This window comes from Polistes canadensis, unplaced genomic scaffold (assembly GCF_001313835.1).
Source record: "Polistes canadensis isolate GaletaPanama2010 unplaced genomic scaffold, ASM131383v1 scaffold_332, whole genome shotgun sequence".
In the NCBI taxonomy this organism is placed as follows: domain Eukaryota; kingdom Metazoa; phylum Arthropoda; class Insecta; order Hymenoptera; family Vespidae; genus Polistes; species Polistes canadensis.
Window position 1 is genome coordinate 128,157 of NW_014569879.1, and position 15,190 is coordinate 143,346.

Genomic DNA, 15,190 nt, shown 5'->3' on the forward strand with positions numbered 1-15,190 from the left:
TTCTTTTTTATTTGGATTTTGTGTTCGTATCTTTTTTTATAAATTAATAGTATTTCGACTAACATTTCACTTCATTGAGATTTAACAATTACAGAATCATACATAAATGAAATTACTTATTGTCGTTTATTTTCTATTAATCTAATATTTGAATTCTATTCAGTGAGATTATATAGGTAATAAACATATTTTATTGACAACAGTAACATTTATTATTCCACGTTACACAACATTTAATATCTACGTTATCTTATAGTCTTGAAAGCTCAAACATCTTTCTTCTCCTTCATTTTGTTTCTCCTATTTTGTTATAAAATAATATTTAATATAACATAAGTATTATAATGCGAGAGAGTAACATGAAACAATAGTTTGAATTTTATTCAAATAATATATCGAGAAAAATATAGAACAGAAAAAATAATATAATATATATATATATAAAATTACAACTAAAACAATTTATTCAAATATTATTTATAACTTCGTTAATATTAAAAGAAATTATTGTTGAATTAATTAAATTTCTAAATCTTTCTTCATATATCTGAAATATTTTATTTACATTCATATATTTTTTTGGCATTCGTTATATATATAAATTAATATATAAATAGTATTTCTCAAATATTTCTAATATATCGAATTGGAAAGCATCTCGTGGTAATCGATTGAGATAAAAAAAGAGTTATTTAATAACGGTTGGATTTGTTCATTAGGGTGACTAGTATCAGTTAAAAAATAATTCAGCTATATTAATACAAGGAACCATCGATTTCATTTGTATTCGATCTTTATCGTTAATAAAGACGGATTGTAATGATGAAGCATCAATAAAACAATGACAATTCTATTAGTATAAAAGAAAGGAAAAATATATATGTATATGTGTGCGCGTATATAAATTGTGTCATTTAATTCATTAAAGAAATAAAGATATAAAAGCATTGAATGAGTAATCTTCTATACTTTTATAAATATCTAAAGAATAATTTAATTTTTGAAACAATGATATATGTACAATGTTTGATATCATTTTTATTTTATCATTAATATCATATTGACTCGTTATTCAATAATTAATCATACATTGTGAATTAATGCTTCTTTATTACCTTTATTAAATCATGCGTTGAAGATACGATTTAAGTACAAAATTCAATCAAAAATGACATACGGTAGTATACTTCACTTATTAATTTTTCCCTTTAAAAAAAATTGAATAATTTCATCGTAACAAGGAGAAAAATCTCCGAGAAAATAAAGAAAGAAAAAAATAATGTAACAAAAGTTAAACTACCGACCCGATCAGTGTCACTTGGTATCCTAGTATCATTTTTTCTTCAACAAATTCAACATTCAGAAACGTAATAATATATGTATAATTGTCTGCGACCTGACACACGATATATGATATAATATACAGTTTAATATATAATATACAATATATAATATATTATATATATATATAGCGTAGCCGTGAGATACAAGCGATACAATGCTGAGATTCTTTGTCAAGTCATTCTAATGCCAATTGACGTAATTTGGAAAAATAATTATATTTTTGGCATATTTAAATAGAGGTAGAATCATCCGAATCGGTATCATCACCACCAACACCACTATACGGTCCACGATTGTTATTATCTTGAGTCCAACTAGACCCTACAGCTATTTCGTATCTGTTCTCTTGCATATTGCTGGTTGGCACGATCCTAACGTAAGTGTTTTTAATATTGTTCATGAATTCTTGACTGATACCTGTGTTCTTTGTCATCGGACTTCTTTCACCACTACTTACAGATTTAGATCGAGTCTTATTCTCTGGTTTTTTTTCAGCTTCTATCGATTCTAAAGAACTTTTTCTTCTGCTACCTTTCCTGCTAGATTTCGAGCTTTCCTTGTTGGTACCGGTAGTACCTGTGGTACCTTTCTTACCAAATTTAGGTCCGTCACTGTCTAAATACTTTCTGATCCATTTTGGCGTTTCGCTAGAGTAACTTTGCATTCTTTTGAAGTATTTAGGAGTGCCCAGTATAATTGGTACATCTGTTTCTATAACGGTTGTAATCACTTGTTCGTTCTCATCAAAGTTACTCTCTAAAAATTTTTTCTTTGGTATACTACTCACTGATATCTTACCAATCGAACTACTTTCATCTTTGATGTCATATGTATAAGAATAATGACGTTGAATGTGTTTCGGGGGTTGAAATGTATCAAAGTCTGGCTCGTTAGTTATAATATTTTCTTTTTCTTTATTATCTTCCTTATTATTGCTTTTAGTTTTGTCTTTTTCTTTATCTTTTTCTTTCTTTAATTTTTCTAAAGCTTCTTCGATGGAAAATTTGTAGGGTTTCCTTGTTATGTCATGGACTTTGCTAGGTGAAAGTAAACATTGTCTCAGATTACCTGTTATACTGTGTCTCTGTCTCGTTGGTGGATCCAACAAACGACGTAAGCTCGAATTTCTTATTTCTGGTACAGACATTCTTTCTCTAGGAGGTAAAACAGTAGTACCTTTCATTGTAGTTACTGTAGCAGTTGTTGTTAAATTTGTTGCAGTTGTCGTAGACGTTGATATTGTTCCAGGTGGTATTGGTGGAACATAAATTGGAGAGATACCTTTTAAAGCTATTGTTGAGTCAAGTAATTTTCTTTCACCTGGTGGCAAGATAGGCGTCGTGCTAGCTACAATAATACTTTCCAAACATTCACGTGTAGGAGTCTTCAGTTTATTTGGCCCAACACTTACCGTGCTGGTTATCTCTTCGAGTTTGTTCTGTTGATGTTCAGAAATCGGAGAGCTAGCTATTGGTAATAATCTTGATCTTCCACTATCCTGATTACGAGTCAGTTGACTATCAAGACTGAATCTTTGTTTAGGCGTACCGGCCATCAATTTGAGATCATTTTTAGTTTCCAATTCGGGTATGGAGAATCTATCGCGATTGAATTTAACCGTAGAGTTGGATAAATCCTTCCAATTTCTATATTTCCCACCAATATCTAATTGAGATAGACGATCCCTATGACTGGCAGCAGAAATTGGTGAAAATCTTTTGTGTTTGATGGGAGGTGGCGATGGGGATTGTAAAATCATCGTTGGTATACCGGAATCTCTGATTGTGGACAAACACGGTTGCGATAATCTCTGTTGTCCATGTCCGCGTATTGGATAATAATCACCGGATACAAGGGTAGGCTGCGATAATCTTTCCCGTTTAGTTGGATCCTGACGAAGAGTGTAACGTCTTATATCTGGCTGAGAAAATCTTGAACCATGATGATCAACCGATGATATGTTCTCACCGGCACTACCACCAAGCCGATGGACGTTAGGTGTTGAAAGTCTTTCCTCCTCATTGATACTATTGTCACCTGACGGTGCTCTCAAACTGGTGTACGATAAACGGGTACCACGGTTCATACCAAAGAAATTGATCCCGCTGAAACTTGAGTTTAATGTCGGCTGTGACATTCTTATACGACGATCGGGTGAACCACCACCAGATCTACGCTCATAAGATATCAATAATGTTGGAAGATTTGGTTGAGATAATCGACTCCTTTGACTCGCCGGCGAGTAACTTGGTGGACAGGGTGTCGTTGAATGGGTACCGTCGTAAGTCACCGAATCTTGCGATTCGATGCTCGACTGTGACTGAGGTTGAATTTTCACTGGCGTGATGTGAAGATTTGGATGAGATAGTCGATTTTTACGACCTTGGCTTGGTTTCTTCAAATGGTCGATGAGATTTGGCTGAGATAATCGTATACAAGTTCGTACGGGACGATTTATATACCACAGGTCTCGCCGAGAGTAAGGCTCGCATCAGAGAGTACCTGATGGTTTAATTATAATTATCAATTTTTACATTTATTTTACATTTATTATACAAGAGCAGAGAGTTTCCTCGAAAATAATTATTTATTTATTTGTTTTTTTTTTTCTTTTCTTTTTACCTTCCTCTCGTAAACGGCGCATAAAGACTGGTCGTACATCTTCAAAGAATGATGGCAAATCCAATTCAGCTGCTCTCGCAATTCCACCATCCTTACACTCCAACCAATATGTATCCATTAGGCCTTTGCCCTGTGTATGTACATATGTATGTGTACGTGTATGTTAAAATGAGATCATGAAATAAATTTGTCAACTCTATGTAAAGCCTCATCCTTTCTTAAACTCGAATAGATTTTCGACAAATATTTTAAACGAAATTTACTTGTTTTCTTTTAAGTAAACTGCATTTCAATTATATTATGATTCTAATTATACTATGGGCATTATAGAGAGTTAATATTTATCTATTGGGGTAAATAAAAATAAAATAAAAAATGAAACAAGAAAGAAAAAAACATACTTTAACGTCAACCAAACCACGATGCTCGATTTTAAATCCACCAACAGCATCCAAGGCCTTTTTCATTTCTAAACTAATGTGAATCCGTAAAGCTGCAAAAGAAAAAACATAACTCACGTTACTATGTGTATTTTCATATATACTTTTCGTTTTCATTCGTTTGATTATTAAATCCACGCCAACAATTTTTGGTTTTAAACGAAAATTTTGCTTTTAAATAAATTTTTGTACAAGTTTGATAATTAAATATATATATTTAAAATAAAATGTTACCTTCGCCTGTGGATTCCATACGACTCGCTGTGTTCACGGTATCACCAAATAAACAATACCGTGGCATTTTACTGCCAACAATACCTGCTACGACTGGTCCTGTATGTGCACCACTGCGTATTTGAAGTCTTTCACCAGGACGTTTTGGTACTTGAAAAACTGAGGATGCTGCCAATAGATCTAAAGCCATTGTTGCGATCTCGGATACATGCTTATCACCTTTACATATAAATAATAATTTGCATCAATTTTATCTCTTTTCGTTATTTACTATGCAAGTATTGAGTTGAACTGTAAAGTTCATGCCAATTTAAATAAAGATATCTTTATATATATTTTTATATTTAACGAGATTTCAATTAAATATCATTTATTATTAAATTAAAATCAAATTAAAGTAAAGACAAATATTTGCAGACAGGCACGAACTTTTCGGTAAATCCAGTTCATTGTCATAATTTATTTACATAATTCAATTATTGTTAATAGAAATCAAATTTAATTTATTGTAAGAATTTTATAAAAAAAAAAAATATCTGTGTACCATTTCGAACTGGTAAACCGGAAGCAACCATGTAAGAATCACCAATAGTTTCAACTTTGTAAACGTCGTAACACTCGATACGGGCATCGAACAATTTGTAAATCGAATTGAGAAATGTGACAACCTGAAGAACAACAAAAAAACAAGACAAATTTTATTACTCAAGCAACGAAATTAAGTTGAAAATAAAAAATAAAAGAAAAAACAAAAAGTTTTACCTCGAGTGGTGTATTCTCAGCAGCAATTTCAGTAAAACCAACAATATCGCTGAAGTAAACGGTCACTGCTTCGTAATATTCAGCTGGCACCTTGTACGTAGTAAACCTTGATTTATTAACTTATTCGTAAATCGAATATCTTGGTTCTTTTTTTTTTATATATATAACTAATAATAAATGTGAAACTTATATTATATAATAATATAATATAGTTAGGATACCTGTTGTGTCTGTTTGAGTTGTTGAGCTACGCTAGGTGGTAACATTTGAAAAAGCAACGTGTCGCTTTTTCTTTTTTCTCTTTTCAATTCGCGAGCTTTTTGTGCTAAATTGGCAGCATACATCTACGAAATTTATATCGTTTGAGATTTTATTCAATTTTATCCTTATCGGTTCTTTTTCTTCTTTTTTTTTTTTGTTTTTAATACGCATTCGTTAGAAGTTCAAATTAAAATTAAAAGAAAAAAAGAAAGGTAAAGCGGAGTAGAGAGTAAAATAACAAAATCAAATAAATGAAACAAAAAAGAATTAATTTAAAAAAATTAATTTTAATGCTCGTTACCAATTGAATCTCATTTCTAATTTCCTTTTTTCAGATTCTCCTTTTTTTTTCTTATTAAATATATATAAAAAAACATTCATCACAATTAATTTATTTCGTTTAGAGTTGAAAACTTTTATTATTTCTCTTTACCCATTGGAATAAAATAGAAATGATGAATTATTCATTGATTTCATTTTGTTCGTAACGAGTCACGCAATGTTCTTACTTTTTCTTTTCAATTGTTATTTAATAAATCAACAAAAATTAATTAATTTCGTTCATGTTTAGTCATATATTTCTCTTAATTTCTTTCTCTCTCTCTCTCTCTCTCTCTCTCTCTCTCTCATTAAATAACAAATTAAATTACCAATTAATTATGTTCGTTAGCAATCGTAAACTTTTCTTCTCTCACTCTCTCTCTTTCAATTATTAAATAAAAAAATAAAATTAATTAACTAATTAACTTTTGCATTATACACATTTCTTAATTTGTTGTTTCTATTTCTCTCTCTCTCTCTCTCTCTCTCTCTCATTTTAAATATAAAAACTTACTTGAATGGTAGCCACTGCATTGCGTACTAATATTATAATAATAGGAGAAACAATTAGGACCAAAACAACAATGGCTATACCAGCAACCTCCTTATTACTTGCATCCTGCAGAGTTAAATTAACATAGTCTCTGAAAAGTAATGATTTTTATTATAATCGCGTATCGTATCATTGTAATAATGGTAATAAAAATGAAATTGGAAAGATAAAGAAAAATTTTAAATAAAAAAAAATAAATAAAAGAACCAACATTTACCGTATCATGTGACGTAATTCGCGTTGAAGTTTACGAAGTTCATCGACGTAAGTTGCCATTGAATCAAAATAAGCAATGGCGTCTTCTATGCTACGCTCACGCTTTTGATTTCGAAGAATTTCATCTCGTCTACGATTAAAAAAACGAAACGATTAATGAAAATATTATTAATATTAATATAATTATATATTAGATCGGGGAAAAAGTTTCTTCGTATTTTCATGGTAGAACATCGAGTACAAAACAATTTGAAATCATTTGGAAATAATAGATATAGAGGAAATCTAAAGAATAATAGATTTGTTTCATTTATGTAGTTAAATTTGAAGAAACTTTTTCCCCAAAAATCCTATATAATATTTTATTTTTTCTCATAATTACGATTTTACAATAAAATAATTAATAATTATCCTTTCATCATAACGATACTACCGTTCAACAATAATATATAACTAAATATTATTATTTAAAAAATAAAAAAAAAATAAAAAGGAAATCTCAATAAATTTGTTATTTTCACTTTTAGAGATTGAATAAATTAACATTATAAATATATGTCATATGTTAAACACAAATATGTACATATATATATGTACCTAGATTTGATCCTACCATAATCCGGCATGGTTCGAGTAAGCTCGGTATAAAATTGTTTTAAAGAAGGCACGTATGTGAGCGATCCGTTTAAAAGATCGCGTCCTAGAGCCTCATGACGTACATAACTAACATAATTGTCCCTTAAAAGTATTCCACGTCCAAAATAATTGATCCCATAAACGGAAGCGATACCGAGACTCTCGATGCTTCGTAGAAGATTTTTAAACGCTATCAAGTATCTATAGAAACATATATTTAAGTAAAAACAAATAAACACACACATATATATACATACATAGATACATAGACACACATATTAATAGTACAAATCTATAATTAAATTATATGTAACGAATATATAAGTTCAAATATTAAATAAAAAATATAAACGAAGTAAAAGAAAAATAGAAAAGTAAACTTTCTGTCCAAAACCACTGTCTACAAAATCAATGTATTTGTGCTTATCACGGTCAATATTTAAGTAATTAATTAATAATAATTACGAACCTCTCATGTGTGTGTTATATTATATTAAATATGTACGAATAATAAATATAAATAATGAAAAGTAAAAAAGTGTAGAAAAAGAAAAAAAAAGAACTCACCTCCATACACCGCTGTTATCAGTTTCCTTTATCTGATTGGTCAAATGGTCGAGCATGGCGGCATTTACGCTAGTGTACCAAGCCAAAACTTCCTGTATACTACTCTCTTCCGAGCTTATTTTCTGTCTGAAATATTCAAACAGAGGTAGTATGGGTTTTGTTTCATTATTTCTTTCCTTTTATTTTTTTTTTGTCCCCTCCATTTTTCATTCTCTTATAACGAGAAACGAAATTGAGAAAACACCTCTCCCCCTTCTTCTCCACCCCAAAAAATAATTTTACAATTACAGAACCATATTTTCTATTTTTATTTCTTTATCTACGAATATATAATATATTCGTTATTTATTTGAATTGTATTGTTGCAATAAAACTCTCATAGACGATAGACAATATATTGCTTTTCTATTTTACCATATATTGAAGGCTATTTGCCAAACTCTCTTTATGATAGAAAGAGAGAGAGGGAGAGAGAGAAAAAATCTAAAAATACATCACAGCGCTCCATATGAGCGGTCACGCGCTCATGCGTATAACCTCATATACATGTTGCATGTATATGTGTGTATATATATGAGGTTGTATAGATAACAGAAATAAAGATGGAAAAAATGAGAGAAGCTCCCGAAAAAGCTCCCGAAGAAGAAGAAGAAGGAGAAGGAGAAATTTGTACTTTGTGACAATTTATTATAAACTATCGTGCATACTTATTATTAGTACTGATCTATTGTCAATATGTACTCTATCTTCTTGACTATCCTATCTTTTAATACCAATCGTTCTTTTTCTTATAGTCTATTTGTTTCTTTCATTCGTATTTGAAGAAGTTCGAATATTCTTAATAGTATGTTACCAACATTATAAACTGTTCTTTATGGGATCGTCAATATCATTCTATTATTTTCTTCTCTCCTTTTTCCTTAGTTATATCATATATATATATATATATATATAAATGTATAGTGTACGAATGTATACAGGTTTTGTGTTTGATGCATGTACGAACGTGTGTTTGATATCTTCTGTGTATATATGTGTGTGTGTGTGTGTATGTGTTAGATATATAAGTAATGGAAAATAATAACCGGTCCCACGTTGGTTGACATTTAATTCTTTTTTTTCTTTCTCTCTTTCTTTATCTTCTTTTCCTTCTTTTTACATCGATAAAGAGAATTTATCAAGGCGAATATGACGTCGAATGACGGAAATAACTTTGATCTACGATCCAATTTAGTCAACGATAATAAGGTTCAATTTGCTAAACGATAAATTTTGTCAATGTGAAAATAATAATTTAGTTATGGTAAATTTAGTCAGGGGAACGGTAGGTGGAGTGAAATATTTACTTTGATCTATTCGAACAAGGGAAAATATTGTCGATGAATAATGTGCTGGAGTTTATGAGGTATTTCGTCAATATGATAATAATTGTGATTTATGATTAGATTTCATTTAACTGGGGATATATATATATATATATATATATATATATATATATATATTAATAGTTTTCACTTTACGGTGAATTCGATCAAGGAAGAATAGTTCGATCTACGAAGAATTTTTTAAATTAATGAAACGAATTTCGATCTAATTGTAAGATAGAATTTTACCAAGGAAGAAAGAAACATAATTTACAAAGAATATTGTTAATGATAAAACAAATATTGACCTATGATAAATTTCGTTAACCAGATGTAATAAGATCTACGAGAAATATCGTCAAACGAAAGTCATACGATTTATCGAATCATCGAATCATATGAAAATCACAAAATGAAAGATTTAAAAAGAAAAAAAAGATAATAAAAGCTAAAGATATTTATATCTGTATCTCAGATAGCTACATAATAAAAGTAAAAAAATTGAAAATGCATATATGAAATAATGAAGATAAGAATGATTTCGTATTTGTGTTCATTGAGATCACGTTTGACAAGATGCAAAAGATGATATTTGGAATTCTCATCATAACTTTCCTACCATTTTCTTCTGTTCATCGATGGCCTATAGTTGGTAGGTAGAATTTTCCATATCGATACTTTATTATTCTATCGATTTATTGGTTATACGTGCCATCGCTGTGAAATCGAGCAGCTTTTTCATTCTCCCGGAATGAAAAACGTGTTTTCTATAAATATTCTCTTACAAGGGGTATGCTATTATGAATTTATGTATTATTTCCCTTTAACTACTCAACATTGTATGTTTAATCACGTAAATATATATATATATATAATACGCCTGGTAATCGTTTCTGTAAATTAACTAAGTCTAAAAAATTCAACTAAAATTTATTTTATATTTTTTTTATTATAATTTTTAGCTTGATCGATATACGCGTATGGTTAATAACAGCAAACACCATATTGGTCAATCTAATATTTATTTTATATTCCAATTATTTGTATGTTATATCATAAGCAATTATAAAATAAATTTTGGATATTTCTTTTCATTTATTATTAAGTCCAATATCATAGTTATTAACCCGTATGTATTATTTTAGAAAGAAATTTTATTTCTTCAATGTTCAACGTTTATCAAAGTCCCCTGCGAATATGGAGAACTAATAAAATAATCACTTATATTATTTTATTCATTTTAAATACATAAATAAATTAAATGTTAATATGTAACGTTCAAAGGGTAAATCTCGATTAAATTTACATTATAGAAATTTTGTACATAATTATTGCACAAAAGTATTCACAATTAATTCATAACTTTTTTATATTTAGAATAAAGTTTCTTTAATAATATTAAAAAAGCTTAATTATTATTGAAATAATAAAAAAATGTTCTAATTGTGTAACGACAATTTTAAAAAAAACTTCATCAACTTTTCTTACCTTTTGTTTCGTGGGGTTAATCGATTTAGCAAATAAGCTGTTCATATGTGCATATGTATGTACAGGGTCGGCTTTAAAAAAGGTACCGTCTTAGGGGTGTATTAATTTTAGAATTTCAATATTATGAACAAAAATGAATTAACATCAAACTGGTTCTCAGATAATCAAAGTGTCGACGATGCAAAACAATGTTCTCTATAAAAAATTGTATTACTAATTGCGTCGGAATTTGTAACATTATTTTATTTTCATTTTAAGATATTTTCTATTCGATTTTTTTTGCGATACCAAACACGTCGTATTGTTTCAGTAAAAATTTGCAATTAAGAAAAAAATATGATCAAATTGGCCTAAGGCTGTCAAGTAACCTTGACTCGATCCTGTGCATATATAATTATATATTAATATATATTTTATATTATTTATATTTATATTTATATTATTTTATATTATATTAATGATTATGGAATATGATGTACAAGAGTTTTCACAACGTATGAGTTCCTGTTAAAGTTTTAATGGATTGCGTAAAAGTTTTAATGAACCGCGAAATGATAGTTACTTTATTTTACGTTAAAACGAGGAAAGTAAATTTCACTTGTAAAATATTTTTCCACAAAATTTTCATACAATGTTTTATTACAAATATGTAATGATAACAATTGTCTTTTAAAATTTATGAAAAAAAGGAATCAAAATGTTAAAAGAAGTACCACCGGTATTCACTTGTTTTATATTCTCCCACATTTTCTATTAAAACTTTGATAAAATGTTTCTTTTCAATTTTGACTGATTTGCAAAATAAGAACAAAAGTTTATAACATAACAACATTTCTGTCTATTGTCTTATTATCTATATTTTGTTATTAAATGTAAAGCTTTATTTTATATACTTCCAGTATGTCGTTTGACTACGGAATTGACGATAAAAATCTGCGAAAATTCGAATTACCAATTTTCCTAACGCCATCCAATTGAAAATGATCATTTTTTAAAGACACAAGTTGAAGGATATAATATCTAATGAATATTATGATGATTAAACGATAATGCAAATTAATTAATACTTTTTTGGTTTTTTTGTTTTTTACAAATGTCAATATAACAAAATATATTTTCGATTTATCGAAAAAAAAGAAGGAAAGAAAAAGAAAATTCAGCTGGCGATTGTAAAAATGTGTCAAGCAGTATTATCGTATCTTTCCATAAAAGTATTTTAAGTAGAGTACATAAAAGGGGTTCCAACTTCGATCGTATTTTAATGTCAGCCATTATGGTTCGAGGTTGTAGGAGAGAAAAGTACACACACTTATACTATGAATGGAAATTCAACAAGTGTCGGAACAATGACTCGAGGGAAATGTTAGTTTTTTTCCGTAATTTTCTTACACGTTACATCACGAACATTCATTTCAATTCTGTGAACTAACAAATTTAAGAATTTTTACTCTAATGGTATTAATTTGCTTCATCTCTATTATTATTATTATTATTATTATTATTATTATTATTATTATTATTTTGTTTAAATTTTAAATTAAATTAAATCGAAGAAAATCAATACGATGATTAAATACCTATAATAAATAAAACGTAATTATAATAATCTTTGATTAAAGATAGATAATCCTAATTACGTGATTGATAGCAATGCGATAATAATAATAATAACAAGCAATTTATTAATTAGAACTTTTGTACCTGATTAGAAGCATGTCACGCAGTTTACGCGTGTATCGTTTTCTACGTGGAAATTTAAATCCAGGGAATAGTATATTGATTAAGAGAACGTTTTAAAGCGTTACTCCTCTTTGACGTCACGATTAAATTATACAATGAATATAAAGTAGAATCAAAAGTTTTCTACGTAATGTTATAAATCAATTACTTTCTCTTTTTCCCCTTTTTTTTTCTTTTTTTCTTGTAAAAATTTCTCAGATCATCGACATGCCGAGAGTTATATTTTATTGCTTTTGAAAAGAATGAAAAAGTTGGTGTCAATTTTTAGATTATTTTACCTGAAATCTTCTAGACGCGCTTGAAAGGCTTCCTTGCTGACAACATCGTAAGTTTGCGTCTTGCTTTCATCCCTCGGGACGGATACCAAGGGCCAGGTTGTCATATTATGCAGAGCCTGATCGGTTATAGCGAATCTTTGTGTCAGATTGGACCTTTAAAGAGAGATATAAAAAAAAAAAAAAGAAAAAGAAAAAGATGAGAAAGTTAAACGAAGCTTAATAGGAAAAATCGAGAAGGGTGGGTGGGGACTGATTGAAGTACGTTCGATGATAATAAAAAATAAAAAAATTAAATTACGAAATATTCAAATATATTCCGATTGTTATAATAAATAATTTAACCAAAATCTCGATGATTTATTAATATTACTCGTTGCTCGTATGAAATAATCGAAGCAGAAGAAGGGTCGGGTCAATAAAGCACGATTCACTGATCGTAAAGTTTTAATCGGATAGAACCTTCGATGGTTCAACGTGCACAACCCGAATACCAATGTTTGTAACTATGTCTAAATGGGAAATCTATCTATAAAAGAAAAAAAAGAAAAGAAAAGAAGAAGATAAAGAAATGATTGCACGTTATTGCTGTTACATTATTATCTTCGCCTTTTTCTTTTTTTCTCTTTCTTTTTCTATTACAAAAAACTCGGAGAAGAAATAAAGGTGAAGGAAATTGCATTGGTGTTTCGAGATAATAATATATAAAATTAAAGTCTATCGAGAGTACCATTTGTTTTCATTCGTAGACACATTAAAAAATGGTTCTTTTTCTTTCTTGTCTTGGATAAAAGTTTTGTTTTAAAATTGAGTCACGTATACACCGTGAGATCAAGCGATCAATGGAATTGTAAGACAGATAGATGTAAAGTGATCTAACGAATACGTGAATAAAAAATCTAATTGCGGTATAACGGTTAGAAATATTATTCTAAGATTTAGCCAGAAACTTCAATCTTACTGAATAAACACGTATGAATGTAATATATTTTTAAATAAATACCTTAAAGTGTTGCCATTGGTATAAATAAAGAACGCTACTTCGGATCTTTCGAGCTGCATCCTGGTCACCACTTTGCCTAAATCTGTAGCTATGGTTACCTAAAATAATGTGATTATACATTATATACTAGTATTCTTATATACCATGTTTTTAAATCATTTGTTAATAGAACTCGCTAGTTCAACGCGTATCGACATAGACTCGATAGATCGATCGCTGGACCGAGTTTCGTTGGGTCGAATCTTTTTTTCCTAAATTTTTATTTTATTTTTCCCCTACTTTATTTATTATTCTTTTTATAGGAAATATAATGGCAAGTATAGTGCATCTTTATTAAAGAACGTTTTAAGTTTCATTTATTTACAAATGTTTTTATTTTACTGGAAAATAATTATAAAATTCTTTATTACGCACACACAAACAACATAATTGATAATTATAAATTACATAAAATAATTAATATTAAACACTCTAGGAGAGAGAAAAAAGAAAAAAAAGAAAGATAGAATACGGTGGTAGGTAAAGGGGGCAAGGAGGGAGATTGTTAAAAGAGAAGAACAAAAAGAAATAAAAAATCTGGACAGCTCTTACGTATACAACTTTACCTGAATTGTAATGGATATTTTGTGACATTAACTATGTTTGTGTACGTACCGAAGGTACGTGCGATATTCACTTTGGGAAGCATCCTCGACTAATGGATGGAGTTCACGAGCCGGTGTAACTTCCGAAAAGGAAGGGAACTAATTGTAAAGTACATATAGAGAAGCGGAGGTAAAGGGGAACACGTATGCACAAAGGGAAAGAGAGAGAAAGGGAAAGAGAGAATGGACAAGATAAAGTACCGGATACTTTTATGTTACATTGAAGTAGCTGTTGAAACCAATTCGCTTTTGACAATATTTATAATATATGCGTATAAATAATATTGCAGCACAGTGCAATAATAATAAATAATTCAAAATAATACGAATATATATATATCGGGGAATGGTAAAAGTTTCTTCGTAGTTGTTTTTCTTTTCTTTTTTTTTTTCAAATATATCAGAGGAAGCTCTCAGAACTATTAAAATATTGTCTTTAACTAGAAATTTAGATGACAAAATTGCATCTAGCTATGATCGAACGAACGATCGTTGGAAAATTGAATAAAATCGTAAAAGAAAAAAAAAAAATTGAACGAGTTACGGTAAAAAATTAAATATCAACGGTTTGATACCATTTGATGAAGACTGTAGTAAAAAATATAATATGAATATAAATTTGTTTGAATTTTGCATTAAAATACGAAGTTAAACTTAATTTAATATTAAAATTTGGTGTTGCCTTTAATTTTTCCTTCTTTCCCCCCCCCCCCCCCCCCC

At 29.1% G+C, this 15,190-nt stretch overlaps 2 protein-coding genes across 4 annotated transcripts in view; both read right to left on the reverse strand.

Moving 5' to 3' along the window:
* Positions 1-173: 173 nt before the first annotated feature.
* Positions 174-3,687, reverse strand: LOC106791689. Its single transcript, XM_014757534.1, has one exon. It carries the CDS (start codon positions 3,479-3,481, stop codon positions 1,574-1,576), a length of 1,908 nt encoding a protein of 635 aa, XP_014613020.1. The 5' UTR covers positions 3,482-3,687; the 3' UTR covers positions 174-1,573.
* Positions 3,688-3,739: 52 nt separating this feature from the next.
* LOC106791688 (receptor-type guanylate cyclase gcy-19) overlaps positions 3,740-15,190 on the reverse strand; it is a 17,743-nt gene continuing 6,292 nt past the window's right edge. For 2 of the 3 annotated variants that reach the window (XM_014757532.1, XM_014757531.1), the window contains 13 exons: positions 13,827-13,924; positions 12,827-12,979; positions 7,957-8,082; positions 7,351-7,590; positions 6,755-6,883; positions 6,499-6,628; positions 5,624-5,746; positions 5,403-5,492; positions 5,185-5,308; positions 4,641-4,859; positions 4,368-4,459; positions 3,967-4,096; positions 3,740-3,846 (listed from right to left, as the gene is read on the reverse strand). In XM_014757532.1, coding sequence (XP_014613018.1) covers positions 3,836-3,846; positions 3,967-4,096; positions 4,368-4,459; positions 4,641-4,859; positions 5,185-5,308; positions 5,403-5,492; positions 5,624-5,746; positions 6,499-6,628; positions 6,755-6,883; positions 7,351-7,590; positions 7,957-8,082; positions 12,827-12,979; positions 13,827-13,924 — 1,665 coding nt within the window. In that variant the 3' untranslated portion in view covers positions 3,740-3,835. The remainder of the gene's footprint in view (positions 3,847-3,966; positions 4,097-4,367; positions 4,460-4,640; positions 4,860-5,184; positions 5,309-5,402; positions 5,493-5,623; positions 5,747-6,498; positions 6,629-6,754; positions 6,884-7,350; positions 7,591-7,956; positions 8,083-12,826; positions 12,980-13,826; positions 13,925-15,190) is intronic. The other variant, XM_014757533.1, reaches the window with a different exon arrangement.